Source organism: Gymnoscopelus microlampas (genome assembly GCF_963454915.1).
Source record: "Gymnoscopelus microlampas genome assembly, chromosome: 11".
Classification (NCBI taxonomy): Eukaryota; Metazoa; Chordata; class Actinopteri; order Myctophiformes; family Myctophidae; genus Gymnoscopelus; species Gymnoscopelus microlampas.
In genome coordinates, this window is record NC_139948.1 from 20,641,237 (window position 1) to 20,664,348 (window position 23,112).

Consider the following 23,112-nt stretch of genomic DNA (forward strand, 5'->3'; position numbering starts at 1 on the left):
TTGGCTAATGTTAACAGCCCCAGCTGTAGCGCTTAACATCCACACTAAAGTCCAACGCCTCTTGTTCTCTCTCCTGTCGGGGAATGGCTGTTAGGCCTCGTGAATGTCCCACGGCAGATGTGGTCACCACATGGAATGTCGTCTTTGATTGGGAACGTCATTAGCGCTTGTCCTCGTTTATACTTTGCCCAGCAATTCTGGTTATTTATGTGTTTATTTTTGCTGGTGTGTTTTCTTTTTGTTGTTTTTTTATGGATCCAGTGTTGTTCTCTGCCAAATGCACAGCCTACCTCTTGTCTATGTCCGGACTTATAGTAAGTGTAAACAGTGAATTGAATGAGACAGAGGCTTTAGCCATTTGGACGAAAAGCAGTCACATCGTGTCTATAGATCTGCTTATTTCATTTAAAGCTGCATGCTTAAAGCTCTAGTCAGTGACTAGAGTTTTAAAGGTAATACTGAGTTCAACATATAAGTAGGCTAATTTCTTTTAAGTGCCTCCAATATTGTAATGGCCCCAGTATAAACTCTCTCCTCTAAGTGGATACATTCAGGCCTATAGCCTGGATTTTCCCATACAGCTCCAGCCATTTAAACACTTAAACCCTAAATACTTATTTGACTGGAGTCCCCTGTCCTGTTTTAAGTATACACTGAACATCTTCGCCGAACATAGCTGATCTACAAGCTCACAATGGGACGGGTTGTGAGCTTGCAGATTGGCAATTTCTGACGAACGTTCACCCCAGAATAGGGATGCTAAGGTTCAAGTGGTTAATGAAGTTAAGATTGTTAAGCATTCCACATAGCATAGCTCTAATTTATGAATATGACATGAATGCATGAAGGAAAGTTGAAGAAAAAGTTTTGCCCTGTTTGTCATGATTTAGACATGAATTGACCACAATGGAAAGAAGTCCCCATGACTTTTTTGTGTTATCCTTATAGCCTTAATGTCTGACTGTATCATGTGCTGTTTACATTTCGGACTAATAAAGTATTCAATCAATCAAACAAAATTGAGCACAAATGGGGGCGATAAGCACATGCTATGTATCCATCCAGTTAATGTAATAGTCAAAGAGTACCCACCACATTGCAATTCTACAAAGGCAGCTTTTACAAAACTGCTACGACTGACTTCTTGCTTGCTGCTCATTTTACTTTACCATCCTCGCAAGTGACAAGTGATCCGTTTGAATATTTTCTCTTTTGTATCTGAAAAAAATGTATTTGACTGAAATCCCATTGCGTCTAAACTCATTATAGCCAATTCCAAAAACAGCTTGACTCAGCTCATGTTTCCACAGCGCTATCCTTCCAGATAAGCATTACTGTCTTCTGCTTCATTCACGCTGCTCTTCCCAAATTCTCCCAAGAACAAGAACAAGTATATTATAGTGCTGTTCCAGCCTGCAGTGGAGCAAACAAGAGCCTCAAACAAGTGTCTGCTTAACACAGATTGACTAGTGTGAAGTCTCTTTCTTCTCCTCATGCATTATCCACACTGTCTCAGACGTCCGTGGAGGAAATCCCTGGTAGCTTCTCCCTGCATTTTAAGCTGACAGAGCTAAATCTCTCTTTTGGACCAGGACAATTAGAGTAACATGGTTCGTTTTTTGGAGGCAAACACAATGCATTTTACTATTCCCAGCGGAGCGATGGCGGCGCAGCGACAGCGTGTGACATTGAGCACTTGGCTAGTAGGGATTTTGTCTCTAAAAAGTACATTAGTATTTGTCTTGAATGTTTACTGTGCAACATTAACACCTTTTAGCCGTGTGTGTGTGTGTGTGTGTGTGTGTGTGTGTGTGTGTGTGTGTGTGTGTGTGTGTGTGTGTGTGTGTGTGTGTGTGTGTGTGTGTGTGTGTGTGTGTGTGTGTGTGTGTGTGTGTGTGTGTGTGTGTGTGTGTGTACGAACTCTTGTTTTATTTTTGTATTGTTTTATTGGATCTTGTTTAGTCGATACACTTATTTGTTTTAGCTCGTGCTCATTTGATTTTGCCATTTTTTGTCTCATCTGTTTAAGAAAGTAGGTAGCTGATATATTGTACTTTTACCTTAGCGCTAGGTATACTCTTGGTTGCTTGTTTTTGCAGGAAATGCACTTAAAACTTCTGGTGATTAGTAGTTTTCGTTCCCTACCTATGTTGAATACACTTATTGTAAGTCGCTTTGGATAAAAGCGTCTGCTAAATGACTGTAATGTAATGTAATGTAATGTAATGTGTGTGTGTGTGTGTGTGTGTGTGTGTGTGTGTGTGTGTGTGTGTGTGTGTGTGTGTGTGTGTGTGTGTGTGTGTGTGTGTGTGTGTGTGTGTGTGTGTGTGTGTGTGTGTGTGTGTGTGCGCGTGCGCGCGCGTACTATACTTGTGAGAGTCAAATGCCCCCAAGTATAGTAGAATTTGAGAAATAGATGTGAGGACAATTATGGTTATAAATATAAGTTCACGATACTCACGATTATGAAAGGATTCAGGTTAGGGTCGGGTTTAGGCAGGTTAGGTTTAATAGGTTTGGAGTTATGCCTGGTTTGTATCTATAGTTGCACGCTGATGTTGTGCACCGAATATAGCCCATCCACAAGCTCACAATGTGTCGCGCTGGGACGCTCTCTGCGCTTGTAGATCTGCTATTTTCGGAGTGCGACACCCACCCAAACACAACTAAGTATAACTAGCCGTTAAAAATGCCCCAAAAATAGCTAAGAAAAGGCATAAAAATGGCATTTATGAAATTGCTGTCCTAAAATGTTGATGTCTTCACAAGTAGATTACAGTGGTAATACAAGTGTGTGTGTGTGTGTGTGTGTGTGTGTGTGTGTGTGTGTGTGTGTGTGTGTGTGTGTGTGTGTGTGTGTGTGTGTGTGTGTGTGTGTGTGTGTGTGTGTGTGTGTGTGTGTGTGTGTGTGGCAGGTGGGTAACCTGGGCCTGCTCTTCATGCTGCTGTTCTTCATCTACGCCGCCTTGGGAGTGGAGCTCTTTGGAGAGTTGGGTGAGTGGCGTCACTCACACTCCATCATTGATTCTCAACCCTTTTCATTTCAAGAACCCCCACCCCCATCATTTAACCCATTAAGACCTGAGATACGATTCTACAAATGTCTTTTAAATCAGTTTTTTGAAATAAAAATTAAGAATATTTCAAAATATTTTGTTCTAGGGACCCCCAGAAGCAAATATTTGAGTTACAAATGTTCACTTTTAAAAATGTATATTCAAAGATTTGCAAAAATGTTCACGGTTATTCAAAAATAGCAGATCTACAAGCTCATAGCGCTGCTATGAGCTTGTAGATCGGATACGTTCCCGGTCTTAATGGGTTAAGCCATGGACCTCCACTTGACACATTTGTTTTTCATATCTGACACCCTAATCTATACTGTGAAATCCTCTGTGTTCATTTAACTCTGAGAGTGTACAAATGGACCCATAATAGTACATGTGGACCCCTGGTGGGCCCCAGACCCGATGTTGAGAAACAGAGCACTATACAACAGTGCTGACTCATACATCCTCGCTGTGGGGTGTCCAAAACTGTTACTTTTTAAGGAGTGGAAAAAGAACATGTGTTCCAATGGATCCAATGTAGTCATTATTTAGTCACAAGCTCTTGTTAATACTTTACATTGGTTAAATATTTATAAAAACCCACAGACAGACTGAACCACTTTCAACCGGGCATCCCTATTTCGGGCATGTCAGTTTAGGCAATGTGTTGCATTGTGGCATGTTGTGAGCTTACTGATCTGCAATTTTGCTACTAGGTGACACTGTTATACAACAGTATAAACTAGGGAATTTATTTATAAATAATAAAATATGGAGATACAGTACAAGGTTTCTGCCCGACAGAATTTTTGGTTTATTTGAAAAGTTCTGGGATATGAATGCACCTTTTTCCATCAGTTCTAAAAACCAAGTTGGAACTGAAGCATGTTTGCCTTTAATGGTTCACACAAAAGCTCCTATCAGCTTTTATAATCAGCTTTGTATATTTTTTAACAAACACGCTCTTTTTTTTAAGTGTCCCTAGGGCCTAGGCTACAGCAGAGATTGGTGACTCTAGCCTTAGGAACTTTGTTCCAGGATAAATGTTGCCTTTAACCCATTAAGACCGGGAAAGTATCTGTGTCATCTTAAGATTTCTTTGGCTTTTCAAAAATAGCAGATCTACAAGCTCATGAGCTTGTAGATCTGCTATTTTTGAAAAATCGTGAAAATGTGTGCAAATATGTTGTTCCAGGGACCCCCAGAAGCAAAGATTCCAGATAAAAATGTTGTTTGAAAAAAAATATATATATATATTCAAAGATTTGCTCAAATGTTCAAGATTTTTCAAAAACAGCAGATCTACAAGCTCATAGCGCAGTGTCGCACTATGAGCTTGTAGATCTGCTATGCGTTCCCGGTTGTAATGGGTTAATGGTTCACACAAAGGTCCTAACAGCTTTTATAATCAGCTTTGTATAAAAAATTTAAGGGACACGCTCTCTTTTTTTTAAGTGTCTCCAGGCTACAACACAGATTGGTGACTCTAGCCTTAGGAACTTTGCTCCAGGATAAATGTTGACTTTAACAATGACCATTTGATCTCAGTGTTAAACTTATGTTGTGCAACTATGTGGAGAATACATCCTATCCCTGGGATACAGCCAAACTGTACTGTACATCATTCCTAATTTCTAATGCGTATGATTTCCCACTTTAATCGGATAAAGATAACGCCTTTTGCACATGCTAGCATTCTGTGGTCTTGACACTGAGATAGCTTAATCTTAACCAAATCTTCCTACTTCACCCTCTCACATATCTCTTCCTTTCCATTGTCGTTTTCTTTTTTTAATGTTTCGGCTTTCCTCCGGTCAGAGTTAAAACGGAATCCTTCAACGATTGTTCAAAGCTAAATTCTTCCTAAGAAGTGCCTTGTTCTAAAACGTCCATAACAAAGTGTGAGGCGATATCTAAACTTGTCATCTTTCCCTCGCTTTCTCTAGACGTGGCTAACAGTAATATCTCTTGGAAGACCAGAAGGATTAGTGTCAAATACGACTGTTGCTTTCTCAAGGACGTCCCAAAATTGTGATCTAAGCTATGGAGTCAAATACCAGGACATTATCTGTCCCTGTTGACGCAGATTTGATACAGATAGTGTCAATGTTTGTTCAGGTATTCGGGACAGTCATCCAATCAGCTCAGAGACCAAAATAAGTGGGTGCTTTGAAACGCATGAAAAGTGTTAGCTGTGGTTTATTGAGTTTATTGAGTTCATTAGGAACCCCATTAGCCGATGCAAAACATCAGCTCATCTTCCTGGGGTTCACCCGTAAACGTTGTTGAAGAGATTATATAATTAGTGCATATGTATTTACAATTAATAGTTTACAATTACTTTATATAATGTGTAGTTTATAAGCACTGTATTTACCCTAACCTATCGGGTTTTTTTTCCATAATTAACTGTGTAACACAGTCTGTGTTCTGTCCTCCTCAGTGTGTAACACAGTCTATGTTCTGTCCTCCTCAGTGTGTAACATAGTCTGTGTTCTGTCCTCCTCAGTGTGTAACACAGTCTATGTTCTGTCCTCCTCAGTGTGTAACATAGTCTGTGTTCTGTCCTCCTCAGTGTGTAACGCAGACTATCCGTGTGAGGGTATGAGTCGTCACGCCACCTTTGAGAACTTTGGCATGGCCTTCCTTACCTTGTTCCAAGTCTCCACTGGTGACAACTGGAACGGCATCATGAAGGTACCATACATACATCATTCACAAACACACACTGCAAGTGATTTTCTTGGACAACAAACATTGCGTAGCAGCCATTGTCTCTTGGTGTGGTATTAGTTCAGCTTAACTTGTTTACTAACTTCATATCTGTACACTATTTGTGTTTACTACTTTGAAGGAGATGTTTGAGCTGGTCTTTTACCAGCACTTTCTGCACTGTTAAAAGACGACAAGTTCACCCATTTTCAACCTATCTTCATATAATTGGTCCTCACCAATGCTCATTATAATATGGTACCATATTTGTCTACTCGGTCTGTGTCTCAGAGGAGGGCTGTGGACAGTTCAGAAACCCGCCTACCAGTGACAAAAAAATTGTCAAGATTAGAACAAATCTCTCACAATTTTTCAAAAATAGCAGATCTATAAGCTCTGAGCTTATCTGCTGGTTTCAAAATAGCCAAAGTAAAAATTAGGGTTAAAGTGGTTAAACTGATTTTGATGCTATGATCATTAAGTCATTCAGCTGGGGACCCCCTGGAACCTCCTCAAGGACCCCTGGGGGTCTCCGGACCAAACTTTGAAAACCACTGCTATAGCCAAATTGATAATGTGTGCCATGGCATGGAGATTGTGCTATGCCACTCTGTTATGTCAACTTATTCCATGGTCCATAACAGATTGGAGCTTTAGCAAGTGTTTCAGAGGAACCCCCCTCCCCAACAAATTATGCACAAGATATTCACATGAGCTAATGTAGTTAAATCTACATTCATTTGCATGAACACTCGCTCAAAGCTACAAGCAAAGAGAGCCACAGTTTCATGAGTCTGACTCTGGAGCCGTTTAAACACCCTATACCCAGGGTGAGCATTATGTATACGTTTCCAGTTGACGGTTGTTAGAAGCACAATAAAAGAAAGCTTTATTGACTGTTAAGCGACAAGTTGGAAGTCTGTGAAGTCGTAGGTCTCATTCACTGTCAATAAATCCTCCCCACAAAGTACACAGATTAGAGTCTTGGTTTCCTGGATTTGGGAGTTGTTGATGTTTACAAAATGTATTGATTGAACTGCGCAAGTTCAATCCACATTACATTATGAAGCACATGGATCCAATTTGGTCTGAGGAGTCTTGCTTTGACATCATTGACTGACCATGAAGCATTGTCATTGTCATGGATTTTAAAGAGATGATTGTTGCTCAGCACACAAACAAGGACACAGTAAGGTGGCGGCCGTCTTTGTAAATCAATAGATATGTGAATCAAATGTACGCCTGCCCTGAAGCTTCTAAAATTGATTATACAAAATGTGACATTGGACCTGGAAGTACAACCCCGACACGTTGTTAACCACATTAACCCTGGCATCAATATTTTGGACATGACATTATAGAAGAACATAACATTTTGAAATTTAAATTAAAATCACAAATTCTCAAAATTCACAGAATTTCTGAACTTTCAACGTTTGCTCACAGTGCATTACATTGCGAGGTGTTGTGAGCTTGTAGATCGGCTGTTTTGGAGCAGAGGTCATTCATTATGGAGGTGAGTGTAATCTGTAGAAGTTGAGGGATTAATTTTGATGACGTTATTGCAGACACAATATGTTGATTTGTGGGACGAGCCACTCCTGCAAACTTTAGATGCCAATCTTAGCCAATCAGAATGGAATATGAAAAATCGGACAGATCCATCTTGATCACATGACCATAGAGATACTGTGTACAGAATGGACAAAATCTGTCGGAGTAATATAAAGAAACATGTTTAGCAAAGATCGGCCTCCTGATGGCGCTATAACAGGTTGACATTTGGGGCAGAGGTTCTGCTCTGGCATCCAGGGAGTGTGTGCACAGTTTCACGCCGATCGGGCCAACGGTGACTGAGATTAGCTGTTCACAGACGGACGGACGGACACACACACGCACACACGGCCACACGGACGGACGGACGGACGGACGGACGGACGGGCAGACGGACAGGGTGCAAAACATAGTCTCGGCCACGCCCTCGGCCTGGCAGAGACAATGAAACCAAGTTGTCTTTTCAAAGAGGCAAATGGAGTGAGCCTAGAGGCACCAAACCATACAGATCCCCTGCTTGTTAGCTTGTTTACAGAAAAGGAAGTTGGTTAAACTAGCCCTAAGGGGCAGGACATAAAAGTTACAGATCGCACCTTTACCACCGAGGATTTTACTGTGTACCGTTTGCTCAATTTAAAACGCAGCCGGACGGAGCAAGAGACAACGAGGTGGGAGAACAAGAATTAGCTGTGTACTTGAAATGAGATGCAGTCCCTTCTATTCGCCCTCTTCCTCGCTATTCTCCCTCGATGTCCATCATCTTCCTGGCCATCCATCATCTCTCCTGTCCGCAGTTCCAGGCATCTTTAACGATCTCAGGAAAGTGCTGGCTCAGCGACATGACCTCCTGAAGACCTGCCTTTGTGGAGCACATGCGTGTGTGTGTGTGTGTGTGTATGTGTGTGTGTGTGTGTGTGTGTGTGTGTGTGTGTGTGTGTGTGTGTGTGTGTGTGTGTGCGTGCGCGCGCAATCTGTGCATGTGCAGACACACGCACGCACACACACACACGCATACACACAATTCCAGTCTCAAGTACACACGTGCACCTGCTATCTCGCCACTTCTACCAGCAGTCCTCCACACCCCCCAGGCTGAGGTGGTATTGGGTAATATGGTGGAGTGTGACAGGGCAGACAATTAAGCACACAATGGAAGAGGTGGGGGAGGTGTAGGGGTGGACTGCAGAGTGGGCCAGCCGGGGCCACAGATGCTACCTCTCGGCAGAGAGCGCTGTCATTTTGCTGTCAAATTACCACCTGTGAGGTGAAAACCGGCCAAGGCACTGCGAGGGAGCGGGCGAGGGGGAACCAGCAGTCGCACGCTGATGAGAGGGAATGAGAAGGAATAATGAGAGTGCAGAGAGAGAGAGAGAGAGAGAGAGAGAGAGAGAGAGAGAGAGAGAGAGAGAGAGAGAGAGAGAGAGAGAGGAGAGAGAGGAGAGAGAGGAGAGAGAGGAGAGAGAGAGAGAGAGAGAGAGAGAGAGAGAGAGAGAGAGAGAGAGAATGGGTGGGGAGTTTGCTTATGCACCTATGGTTTTTAATGAGGAACTGGGGAGGGCAGTTTGAGAAGGGGAGCATAACATATTGGTTTGTTACCCTCTCTGTACTCTAAGGCAGAGTTCTTCAAGAGGGGGTCCGGGACCCCTAGGGGGCCCTCGGAGTTAATACAGGGGGTCCGCCAAATCTTTGTGTGATATGATTTTTCTTTTTTTTTTACATTAACCACTTGAACCCTAGCATCCCTTTTCTGAGGAGAACTTGAGCCAAAAATAACAGATCTACAAGCTCACAACGCCTCGCGCTGCAACACTTGTGATGGCGTTGTGTAGATTGGCTATTTTTGGCAAAGAGTTACAGGTGTAGAGGGAAAAAGGGGCAGCAAAAGTTTATCTGAAACACAATTTTATACAATATAGAGGGTGCTTCATCTCTCTCTCACCTAGGGGGTTCTTGGCCTGAAAACGATGAAGAACCCTGCTCTAAGGGGAAAATGAGTGCAAAAAATGACATGAGGAAGAGGAAAAGAGTGACCGAGTCCGAGTGGGTTGGGCAAAAAGGTGCAAGGTTCGGCAAAAAGGAAGGGGGGGGGAAAAGAAGAAGAGTCGTACGAGAGGAACTGCGTGAGAGCGAGCGCAGTGTGTAAATGTCACGTCAAATTAGGCAAAGAAGACGCCGGCTGCGGCTCAGAGGGCTTATGTTGTTATGTGTGGTCACAGGCAGCAAGTCTGCTTCCCCCAGAAAGCACTTGTCACTTTGGTTAAGCTCAGAATGAACTCCGCTGAGCAAATGTTAACCAGAGGCAAAAAAACACAAAAATAATGCTTTGCAGAAGACAGAATTGCATCGTGTTGCAGAAGAGAGACAATTTAGTGCAGAGATGAGACAAGTATATTCCTGTTCCTCCAGAGAGTGTGGGGTCAAATCTCTTCCATCGTCTGGTAAAATGTGCTTATCGCTGTGATATAGGGGCGGTCTGTGGTGTAAGGCAGACATCGCTGTGACATCAAGACCAGATGCCGACTTGTTTTGCATGCTCCTTCCCGACAATTCAGTCACATTTGTACACACTCTGAGTTAAATTCACACAGAGCTACAATACAGCTCTAATGCAGAATTCACACCAGCAGTGGTATTTTGTGCCATGTTTTGAGAAAACGGCGAGGTTCAGTGCATTGTCTATGGAACGGAGCAACTTCCCCTTTCCCCACCGCAGTAGGAGGTGGAGCAAGCAAAAAGTGAAGCGTCAAAGTTGAGAAAAAGTTCAACTTTGCCGCTGCCGCTGTGTAGCGAGACAGAGCAGCAGCAAACCAGAAGCGCACTGCGTGCTCTGAAGTAGGCGTTTATACAGAATCACTGCTCTAAAGCATTGGTTCTCAAATCGGGCCCCCAGGTGTGTTTGAGGGGGTTCCAGGGGGTCCCCAACAAAATGAGTTAATATAGTGTCAAAATCATTTGTTGAAAAATTCTGAAACATTTTACAACACAAATCTTGTATTAGATGGGGTTCCGTGGCCAATTACAATTACATATAGATTTTTGTGGCCCTTGACATGAAAATGTCTGAGAATCACTGCTCCTGTCCCCCTGCTGTCCACCCCTCTCCCACAGGACACGTTGCGGGAGTGCCCGCCGGACCACGGCACCGACGTGGACTACGCCTGCAACCCCAGCCTGCAGTTCATCTCGCCCTTATACTTTGTCTCCTTCGTGCTCACCGCCCAGTTCGTGCTCATCAATGTGGTGGTGGCCGTGCTGATGAAGCACCTGGACGACTCCAACAAGGAGGCCAAAGAGGAGGCGGAGATGGACGCCGAGATTGAGCTGGAGTTGGCCCAGGGCACCCTCTGCTGCATGGGCGCCCCCGGATGTGGGGGTGGGGGGGTGGGGGGGCCACCGGAGAAGGGTCCGGGAGGAGGAGGAGGAGGAGGAGGAGGTGCTGGACGGCCGTCGCTGAGGAGGGAGAAGGCGGGCGGCGGTGCCGGCGCCGGCGCGGGAGAGAAGAAGGGCGAGGCGGGGCAGAAGACGCACCACCACGTGGCCACCATGCACCCGGGCCCACTCAGCGCCAGCAGCTCCTCCATCCGCAAGATGTACTCCCCTGCACAGGTGAGCGTGGAGGTGTGGGTGTGGGTGTGTGTGTGTGTGTGTGTGTGTGTGTGTGCACAAGAGAGATGCATGCATGTAGTGTGTATGTTGCAGCACCAAGAGGGTCGAGACTGTGTATTTGTGTGCGCGTGCGTGCCTGTGTGTGTGTGTGTGTGTGTGTGTGTGTGTGTGTGTGTGTGTGTGTGTGTGTGTGTGTGTGTGTGTGTGTGTGTGTGTGTGTGTGCGTGTGCGTGCGTCTGTGTTCCCGTCAGCTTGCTCCACATGCATTAGTTCATGCAGAAGAAAATTAGGTTCAAGCCGAAGAAAATGCTAAAGGAGAACAATGGAGGGATACTGCATACAGTAGTTAAAATGGAGAGAGAGAGAGAGAGAGAGAGAGAGATCAATGCATCATTGTTTTATTGGGTTCATTGTGCATTTGATGGACAGTTCTTTGATAAAACACTCCTTTTATGTTGCTTATGCAGCCTTTATGAAGAGGCAAGGAAAGGTCATGCGAGCTTAGATATGCATACAAAGGCAGAAAAGAAAGAAAGGCTTGGCAAAAAAGAAGAGAAATGGCAGAGGTTTTACAAGAAAGAGCCAATACCAAATAACAGTAATCACTGCAGCAAGTTGATTGCCTATCACGATGCAGTGCATAAAACAACGTCGCTGTCGGGCAAAACCGTTACTTTTCAGAAGAAAAAACAATAACCTGTGTTCATGGATCCAATGTGGTTATTATTTATTCACCAGCTCTTGTTAATGCTTTTCATTCGTTCAGTACTGGCGTATCGGTCCAGGCACCAAGGCTCTAAAAGTAGCCTGACAGTGTGTTGCGGGTTCGAGTGCCGACCCCGACGGTCTTTGCTGCATGTCACTCCCCAATCTCTCCCCCCATTTCCTGTCAGACTAGTACTATGCTATCAATAAAGGCATAAAAGCCAAAAAATATATATCTTTAAAACATTTCAAAGATAGCAGATCTACAAGCTCACTTGCGATGCGTTGTGAGTTTGCAGATCAGCTATTTTAGCTACGTTTGTGGGACACTGTAGCATGACGAAGGGGGGCATTAGTTTACGAAAAAAAACATGGAAAAGTTGAAATATGGAGATTTTCAAGGTTTCTGCCCGACAGCTACGATAAATAAAAAGCTACTGATTTTTTGTTCTTCTTTTAGGTGAGTGAAAACGCATGCACCTCCACGGCCGCACACTTTCTGTGCCTTTTCTTGTTCAAACTCAGCTCTCTTGTTTTCAGCGCTCTCTGAGTCTGTAGCCATGGTAACCCCGGTGGACATGAAAATACGTCTCAGTGTAATCACCTTTTCAATTAAGCCGTTTATTTTCCTATTTAAGACGTATTAACCTTTCGTTACACCCATGAGACTATGTGAGTAAACGTGCATATTACATTCTCGGAGCTAGTATTTCAGCTACGCATGCCCCCAGCTACACACGCACACACATGCACACACGTACGTACGTGGGCGTACACACACACACAGCTACTTTTTTAGCTGCGTAATCAACACATTTTTTTTTAATAGTAATGAAATTCCTAATGATAGGATGAGAATAATGCACACACACACACACACACACACACACACACACACACACACACACACACACACACACACACAAAGATGAGTCATCGCCCTGCGCCTGCCACGATGCGTTCTACCTTTGGGAAGCTAAATTTGGCTGCATGGAGCCATTTATAGCCCTGTGTTGACTGACAAAAAGAACTTACGTAACACAGACCAGTTGCAACCTCTCTCTCTCTCTCTCTCTCTCTCTCTCTCTCTCTCTCTCTCTCTCTCTCTCTCTCTGGTGGGAAATAACAAGGGACCTGGAGGATTAACGCAATTTGTTCGCAGCTCCTAGTGTTTTGTGTGAGTCTACTGCTGTACAAATGTATGCATTATTTGTACGTGCTTGTAATTTGGAAGGAGCTCACTTGTACTGTACTATCTGATGGCACATCATAACCAGAGGTAATAATTTGAATTGAAACAGTCAAAGCTGTTGGAATAAAACACAAAATGAGTCAGGGTGAGTACATAGTAGTAGTTTAGCTAGCTTTGAGTAGGCTTAATTGAAGTTCCACTGAAAACATAAGCACAGAATATGAGAATGAAGAAATAACAGACAGAAAATTAGCTAATTTGTGCAGCAGAGATGAAAACTGTAATCTCAAGGGGACGATTTATAATAATACCTCAAAATGAAAGAATATTTTTTCAAAGTGCACTTTGTAAATGTGTCGAAATGCATTAGACATAAAAAGGGCTGCTTGGACTGCACAGTAAAATCTCCGGTTTTACACTACAAGTACGAGTAGAAAGGAGAAAGGGTGAGATAATGTTGGAGGCAGTGACAGTACGATAGAGCCTCTAATTAATTTCAGCTCTCTCTCTCAACTCTGTTCCCTGAAGACGGCTCCTATTGTTGTCTGCTAATACACTTATTAATGGAGGCTGGTGCATATAGGCCACCGCAGTCAATCAAACAATGTTTCAATAGTAGCCTCCGCCTAGCCCTTACAACGTTGTGGACTGGCTGAGTTCTGTGCGTGTGCGTGATGTGTTTGTGTGTTTGTGTATGAGTGGCCAGTGCTATCCACGCGTATAGAGGCGTACTTATAGAACGCATTAATGTGCAGTGGGGGCGTCCATAGCTGAGTGAGTAGAGAGGCCGTCTGGTATTCAGAAGGTCACCGGTTCGCCTCCCAGCTCACCCATGTCGAAGTGTCCCTGAGCAAGACTGTAGCTATCATCCCCTCCGCGTGTTCATCCTGGCCATCTGAGCGGCCATCAGCTGGATAAAGCCTTCCCCAACGGGATTGGCTCCCCCTTTGGTCCCACCATTTGGAAACAAAACCTGATGTGTATGCGTGGCGTGTGTGTGTGCGTGCGCGCGCGCGTGTGTGTGTGTGTGTGTGTGTGTGTGTGTGTGTGTGTGTGTGTGTGTGTGTGTCATTCCTGGGGTGTTTGCGTAAATTGAGCGAGTGGTCGGGGTATAAAAACGGATGCGACCTGGTTTAACAGTACTTTTGCTGATGTAAAGTAATAATCATTATTTTGTTACAGTTCGAGGAATTCAGCACCGCACTCCTTTGGGTGAAATGTAGTGCAGACTACTCCAAGAAACACACTTTTCATTTTTTGAGAGCCAGCCGTGTGACAATAAAATGCGTGGAAATTTCCAAGGAAAACAATTTGGCAGATTAGATTTGAGCAAGCAGGGATCATAAAAAGGGACATAAAAATCTGATTCAATCTAAATTGCCTCGAAACCTGACAACAGCCCTGGAACTCGATCTAATGTTTTAGTTTTAATTGTTTCAACAATGTATTGAACGGCCTAATTGAGGCTATGTATCAAATTTAATGGCAGTACTCAATGCTTCCATACACAGTAAAAAAGTGTTAATTTATCAATTTGTAACTATGAGAGTGAACAAATGTACAAATGTAAAATGCGGGTCCATTTGGTTATGTTTGTTCACACTCAGAGTTAAATTAACATTGGATTTTGCAGTGTATGATTGTGTAATCGCAATCGGGGAACTATAACCTCCATGGAAGGTGACTGGGGTCGCAATATGACATTAGAGGGTGTGTGCGAGCTATATTCCCAACCAAGTTGCCCTCAGGGAGCGCTCATTTTGGTTCACGTGATAACCTATACCGTCCACTATGGCTGTGCACATACGCAGGACGTTGCATGAAACAAAGCGCTCCTTCCATGCATCTCAGCCAATCACAGGGTGCCGGAGCGCATTTTGGTTGGGAATCACTAGAACGCCGTTAGAGCAGGTGCGTGTTGCTTACTTTGTAGATCAGGAGGAAGAGCACCACAGAGGTAGTGCTGTGATTGGCTGTTTCAAAATGTTAACGCATTACCGCTTTGTAGTCGACTTGTACAAATGCGAGCTATTATAGTGCAACGTGAAACGTGTGAGTTTGAGCTTGTGTGCGTGCGTGCGTGTGTGGGGGGGGGGGGGGGGGTGTGTGGGGGTGTGTGAGCGTATGACTATGCGTCAACATGGGAGTGTGCGTGCATACACGCGCTTCCGTGTGTGTGTGCGTTATTAACAGCGGTGGTGTGTGCGTTTTCCCCTGCGTGTTTTTCTTCTCTTGTCCTCGCATGCCTCTCGCATGTTGTGCATGTGTATGCGCCGGCGTGCCACACTTGGCTCTGCCCGCTTGCACCCTGTGTGTGTATATGCGTCCGTGTGTGTACGTATGCGGGTGTGTGTGTGTGTGCGTGCGTGTGTGTGCGTGTGTGTGTGTGTGTGTGTGTGTATGTTTATACGTATGTTCCAGGAGAGCCAGTGGCTGGACAGCGTGTCTCTACTGATCAGTGACTCTCTGGAAGGAGAAATGCTAATGATCGACAACCTGTCCGGCTCTGTCTTTCACCACTACTCCTCCCCTCCGCCCCTCTGCAAGGACTGCAAGGGCCACCCGCAAGAGGTACACACACAAAACACACACACACACACACACACACACACACACGTACCAACACATTCTCACTCCCAACTTGTCACATACTGTATGGACGCTTGGCCATACCGGGGTCAACCTACTGGTTACTGTTTTACTGTAAAATCAACACGAAATTTACATTTTTGTTAACTTTGACTGCCAGAAATAAAACATAATTTGCTACGCCACTGCCAGAGATTTTTGAGTGTTTTCACTAACCTTTGAAAAATCATAAAATATTCATTAAACATCCGTGCCATGGTCAGTTGAATGTAGGCTGTTTTCGCCAAAAAGCAACAGCAACAGAGAAAAAGCCATTCTCCCAAATCGAATAACAAGGAATGAATGGGCTGGGTTTTTTTTTCGATCACGTGACCCGCTGCTCCTCTGCTTCACAGAGAGCCTAACATTGACCCATAGGCGAGTGAACAGCGCCATCTAGTGTAAAACCACTGAAAACACAAAATCGCGTCATTCTCGTCATTGGCAGACTATATATACACCTTAGCAAAAAATGACGAGAAATCTTGTTATTGGCTGTCAAAGAGTCAAACACAATAGATAAAGAAAATGCCATACTGGGTTTTGTGTATCATCACAATCGGAGGAGAAAAATGTGATGAGTTTGGAGTGAGAATGCATTGTACAGACACTGGTGGGTGATTGCTAAGATAAGTATAGCCTTGGGACCCGAAGGACTAATGACTTTAGGTCCAGGAGCCTATCTCCTGTTTCCAGAGTGTGTATGGAACCTACGTCACAGGGAGTTACCCCTAGTCTGAGTGCCAGGCATTGGGTACCATTTCATTGTCATCTTTTGTATGACTCGGCCGGGGGATTAAACCCTGACCTCCCATGTCTCAGGGTGGACACACTAACCACAAGACCACTGAGCTGGGTGTTTGGCCAATACCAAATGATGGATGCTTCCTTCCGTGCAAAGAAAATGCATACCTGTACCCTACAGCGCCTCAGACAACTGCTGGGGTTCTAGTTGTGGACTCGAAGCACAAATGGAAAAATAAATCTATATGCACTGAATTCATGATCCTGCTACAGTACTTTTATCATAAGGATCTTATTAACTGAAGTAGCTAAATGGCAATTTTCTTGCTAATCACATCCCTGCTAACTGCAAAATGTGAAATCAAGTCACCAAAACCCTTGAACCAAACACACACACACACACACACACACACACACACACACACACACACACACACACACACACACACAGTGCTTGGAACTAGCGAAATGAGCAAACGCGCACGCATGCATCTTGCACAGACTTGCAGACGGACATGCATGCACATACACATTGACATCCTGGGTGTTAATCCGTTATGTAACTCTGAGGGTGTGTACGGGTCCATTTGGTTACATTTTGTCCACTCTCAGAGTTGAATCAACACTCAGGATGTATAGGAGCTTGTGCCCTCTTGGCATGCACTCACACACAATGGGATGCATACATCATGCGAGACAGCTTGAAGTCAGAGAGGGGCTGATGATATACTGTTGATGTGCTGAATACTGTATATCGTTGATGTCAGGCGGAAACCTTGTATGTCTCCGAGTCCATACTGTATTTCAACTTTTAATGTTTTTAATTCGTCATACTATACAGTGTCAAAAACAAAAGTAGAACAAATTTGCCGATCTACAAGCTCGCAACGCGTCTCATCGCGACGCATTGTGAGCTTTTTATAGATCAGCCATTTCTGGATTTAGTTTAAAGTGAAAGTCTGTCTGTGGGGTTTTTTTCTGGAAAGTAACGATTTTGGACATACAAGGTTTCCAGCCGACTGTGATGACATGCCTAAAAGCCTTTGTGCTGCGATATTGCGGCAGCGGTCAGTGTCTCCTACCGTGGGAGAGTGAGGTGAATGAGCCCTTTTGCATGCACACACATCAAGTGTCCTTCTGCAAGCACTCCTGATATGCCTGATGCACGCATATATACACTCTCTCTCCAATAACACTCTTGCCGTGTTCAAAGCCTCCCTTAAAACCCACCTTTTCAGAATTGCTTTCCCCGCCTAACTCAAACCAAATCTCCCTTTCTGCTTCTTGGTTTTAGCTTGATATGTTTTGCCTTTTAACTTTTTATGTATTCTTATTTTGTAAATAGTTATGTTTTGTAAAGCGACTTTGGGTACTAAGAAAAGCACTATATCAGTCTGATGTATAATAATAATTATTATTACTATCAATAAGTGTGCGTGATCTCCAAGTGTTCGTTATATGGAAAACCCAAGGTAAAACATGCAGTACACAAACATACACATGAACAGAAACTTGTGCACAAACAAAGTAAGTGCGGTGAAGATGAGCAAATAGAGACACACACACACACACACACACACACACACACACACACACACACACACACACACACACACACACACACACACACACACACACACACACACACACACACACACACACACACACACACACACACACACACAGAGACACAGACACAGACACAGACACTGTCCCTGACTGTGTTACTATTGTCCATCACAATGATAAAGTGCAATGCGGGTCAACTCAGAAAAAAAAGCAATAACTGGGCTCTGAACCTCATCACCTGTCACTGCCTGTCTGCAGGAGCTGTCAAGCCATCAATCTGTTCTAACACCCCCCCCCCTCCTCTTTTACATGTCTGCTCTCTCTCTCCACCCATCCTTCCATTCATCCATCCATCCATCCATCCTTGTGTCCGTCCATCCATATTTTCCAGCTAACCCTGATGATTTATTGTATCCCGCCCCCATGTTGCTGACCTCTGTCCTTCAACCATATGCCACGCTGTGTGTGTGCGCGTGTGCGCGCGCTCACGTGTGTGTGTGTGTGTGTGTGTGTGTGTGTGTGTCTGTGTGGCTATGTGCGCTTATCATTTTGAGACAGCTGAATCTCTCCCCTCGTGGGAGATGTGTGCGATGTGATCTCTGTTCAGGTAGACAAGAGGTACTTGGGAATATCATTTATAAGTCACACTCAATCTCCTTTGATCTCCCCCTGTCCCGGCATTGTTTGGAAGGGGAGGGGGGAGCGGCATCACCTCCAGTACCGGTCCTATGAGGACATGGGCAGGACGGGCTACACTTATATTTGACTACTCCACATTGAGGCTAAGATTAATGTACGTAGGTTCTTACACTGCTAGGACAGGCACAAAGGCATGAAATGAAATTAGAGGCATGTGTTGTACTTTTTTATTCAATATATATATTTTGTACCATTTCTTATTTCTCCCAATGTAGTCGTTTGCCAATATCCAATTCTCCCATGTACAGTAGTCCCTACATGGCGGAACAGCACATAAAGACACTTTATAACTGACTATGTTGTGGTAGTTACAGTATAATGTGCTGTTCCACTGAGCTTACCGGTATAATGCATTATGACCAGCACTTGTAATACTAAGTATTAAGTTGTTATGCATAATTATAAACATCATTGTAAATGAGTGTAATTAAGCCTGGTAAGTGTGCATGTGATTATAATACGTTATAGACCCGACCATTAAGTAAAGTGTTACCAAGTTTTATTTACATGTGATCACGTTGACGAGGAAAAAATCGCCCTTTTAAAGACCCTACATGAAAAGGGGATTTTACTTGTTCATCACTTAAATAAAACAAATAGGATTCTGGACAGCATTAAGCTACATAAGTGCATGAGCTTTCCTGCACTCATACTGCCTGTAAATGTGCCAGGGGAAAGTTTTAATAAGCCACCCTGGACTTTGGTAGCAGAACATTTTACTTGAAACTACTCTAAATTCTAAAAATACAACACACATAAGAAACTCCCAGTTGGTTGCAGAATAAATATGGTTGACTATTAGTCACATCAAAGCGGGCTCTTTTCTGTCTGCACTGTTACCTACCATCACTTAGCTGGCACTTTCCCCCATCTCACATTCTTTTTTTTAGTGCCACTCGGAGCTCTGATTTGCACTTCATGGGGTCTTTAATGATAGCTGTAAGCAACACACACCTAGCACATTTTTCAGCCACTCTCAAATCCATGAGCTGCTTATAGGCTTGCTTTATTTCTCCTCCTCACACCTCTCTCTCTCTCTCTCTCTCTCTCTCTCTCTCTCTCTCTCTCTCTCTCTCTCTCTCTCTGCCCCCCTCCCTCCTTAGGACCCTGGGTGGTGGTAATTTGCTGTTGCATATGAGCCATGAATTTCCCTTTTATGAAGCTCTTTGTCTCTCTCACCCACGGCCATGTGTTAATACATCGCCAACAGTCCACACTCCATTGGATTTCAGTCGGCCATATTTCATGAGCCCACTCTTACTCTCTCTCTCTCTCTCTCTCTCTCTCTCTCTCTCTCTCTACCCCCCTCTCTCTCTCTCGATCTGAACGTACAGATGCACATGCATACATGCCCACTGGATATTTCTGTGCACGCACACGCACACACACACGCACACACGCACACACGCGCACACGTACACGTACACGTACACGTACACGTACACGTACACGTACACGCACACGCGCACACAATATGACAATAGTCAATTGTCACCCTTTTTAATTACTTTTCATAATTATTGTCCTTTGTTCTGGTCAATATAAATCTTAATGCTACAGCTACATTAACATTCCAGACCAGGGGTCCTCAGCCTGTCAGTTATATCCATGTCGGAGATGCAATTCTCCACCATCATGCCATGGAATTCTCACAATTCCCCCCCTTTTGCGGTCTGTGCGCATCTCTCATAGAATTACAATATTATGATCAATGACAAAATATAACTGCTGGAAAGTGAGATCCATAATCGTTTCCAAAGTCTTCACTCGGCGAGCGATGTGCATGTGCATGTAATGATTTGATCAAGAAGTATTCACAGCCGTGTGTAATTTCACTACCTGGGTTAAACCGGTTGCATCTGAATGGGAAATTACATAAAGAGAAATGCTGGCTAGCTGAGGAATGTCCCCTGAATTTAACCCATTAAGACCTGAGGCAGATTCTACAAAACGTTTATATCAGTGGTGCTCAAACCTTTTCTTTATATGTATTTGGCCGCGGACCCCCATCTCAAAATATTTCGTACCAGAGACCCACATATTAAAAAATATGTCTATTCAAAGATTTGCACAAAAATAGCAGATCTACAAGATCATAGCACGGCACGAAGTGACGCGCTATGAGCTTGTATATCTGCTATTTTTGAATAGCTAAAGTATAAAATAATGGTTAAAGTGGTTACACAGATGCTTTCCCGGTTTTAATGGTTTAATAGCGTATTGAATGACATCGGAAAGATTATAAAACCACATTGAAGCACACGCCCTTTAACTCACGTCTGTTTGACCAGCTTTGCAAGGAAATGGACGCAGCATACAAGTGACTTCTCTTACATGAGGACAGGTTGGCTATCCAGGGGGAGATCGCTGGCCAGTGTTTGAGTTACGTGATCGAGTTACGTGAACCGCTGCCACTTTCCGAAAAGTCACCACCGGCAGAACATTGCAATGACGAGGAATGGGTCTCACAAAGCTCACTTCCCCGTGCGACACATTCAACTCCTTCTGTCACCTCAACGGGGAAAGGCAGCCGTATTTAACCCGTTCAATCCGGGAACGCAACTCTGTCATTTTAGATTTCTTTGGCTATTCAAAAATAGCAGATATAGATCTGCTATTTTTGAAAAAGCGTGAAAAGTTTTCAAACATTTTAACTCAAATCTTTGCTTTTGAGGATCCCTGGAACTAAATATTTTGAGATGGGGGTCTATGGCCAAATACCTATCATTGTTGTTGTTTGGTTGCTATATCAGTGGTGCTCCAACTTTTTCCATGTCAAGGACCCCCAAAATTATATGTATTTAAATGTTCACTTAAAAAATATACAGTATATGTATTCAAAAATTTGCACAAATTGTCAAGATTTAAAAAAAATAGCACTCAGTGTCGCGTTATGAGCTTGTATGTCTGCTATTTTTGAATAGCCAAAGTATAGAATAATGGTTATAGCTAAAATCTAAAATGACACAGATGCGCACCCGGTCTTAATGGCTTAACTAAGTTTAACACAATTTGCATGGCTTGATTAATCAATAGAGAAAAAACTATGGAAAATGTCAGATAACAAGACAACAATATCAAACATTCACATTAAGTATAAATAGAGTAAAAGTATCTATATACTATATTGTGGGTTAATATTTGATTACTTTTTAATTGGTGAATGCAACCTTCCCCATACAGAAATGGTTGGTCGAGATGAGTGAGGAAGAAATATTTTTGTTTTGCTATTTTTGAATAGCTTAAGCATAAAATACGGTTAAAGTGGTGTAGTGAAATTGTAATGCAATATTAACTGATTTTGTTGGGGGACCCCTGAGAACCCTCTGGGGTCCCCGGACTCCACTTTGAGAACCACTGCCCTATCAGACACTTTTGGAATGAAATGAATGTGAGCCAGGCCCAATCGCCCAACATCAGTGTCTGACCTCATTAATGGTCTTGTTGATAAATGGAAACAAATGATATGGTTTGCTATACCGTAACGTGCTTTGCTACAATATCAATCTCCAATATTGAAGATTGCTGCTGCAATTTACTTTCACTCAGCATTCAGGAGCATTAGTGAGGTCAGGCACATCCTGTTGGGCGATGAGGCCTGGCTTGCATTTGCCGTTTCAATTCCTTTCCGAACGTTGTTTGATAGGGTTAAGACATTCCACAAATGGCCTTCTGCAAAAACGGTTTGCCACAAAACTGAAAGTACACAATTGTCTAGAACGTCATTGTAGCTGTGTATTAAGATATCCATTCATCCGAACAAAGGACACAATTGGAAAGGATGACCACTGACTTTTGGTCACACGCACGCACGCACGCACGCACGCACGCACGCACGCACGCACACACACACACACACACACACACACACACACACACACACACACACACACACTTAATATACTCCCTCCTTCCACATTCCTGTTTCTCACTTTGCTGCCATTTCAGGTCCGCTGGGAATCCGTTCTTCGTTTGATGAAGACAAAGTGATGTTACTATGTTTTAAACATCTCTCACGCCCCTGCTTTCTTTACAGAAATGTAGAAACACCAACGGGATAATGGCTGCTTCACTATGTCAGCCGCTGACTAAGTATATCAATACACTTCTTGTCTCCGCGGCATGTCAAAGACATTAGTCAAACAAAGGAGATCATCAGAGATTCCCACCAATTGCTCTTCTTATACTGAACCATGAAACCATGGTTCATGGAACCATGAAATGCCAAATACTGTTGGAACCACCTGATGCTCGGATACCTGCCTGCGTGCCTTCATAGGATTCTTTTGTTTTCAAGGTTGTTTTAACCCATTTAGACCTGAGGACGATTTAAAAAATGTAAGTTTTCTGAAAAACGTAGATTTTTTATTCAAAAAATAAATAAATCATGTTGCTAAATACATATCTAAAATGACACAGATGCTTTCCCGGTTTTAAAGGTATAACAACGTATATGCTTTCAAGGTCTTAATGGGTTAAAGCAAAAATACCATGACATTCATTTTTGACATCTTTTTTTAAATTAATGTTCTATAAAATCGCGGCCCACCTTTGGACCCTGGAATCGCTGGCCTGGGCCACCGGTTGTGGCAGGGTCCCACGTTTTCCCCTTCTGATAAGTCTAGTTTTAGGATATATGTCTATCCCATGCAC

The 23,112-nt window shown here is 43.5% G+C and overlaps 1 protein-coding gene across 1 annotated transcript in view; it reads left to right on the top strand.

Annotated features, from left to right (window-relative positions):
- The window catches only part of LOC311054655 (voltage-dependent T-type calcium channel subunit alpha-1I-like), a gene marked incomplete at both ends in the record, with an annotated part of 249,150 nt that overhangs the window by 217,125 nt on the left and 8,913 nt on the right, over positions 1 to 23,112 (top strand). The window contains 4 exon segments of the mRNA XM_084070659.1: positions 2,916 to 2,994; positions 5,626 to 5,747; positions 10,425 to 10,922; positions 15,241 to 15,390. Coding sequence (XP_083926785.1) covers positions 2,916 to 2,994; positions 5,626 to 5,747; positions 10,425 to 10,922; positions 15,241 to 15,390 — 849 coding nt within the window.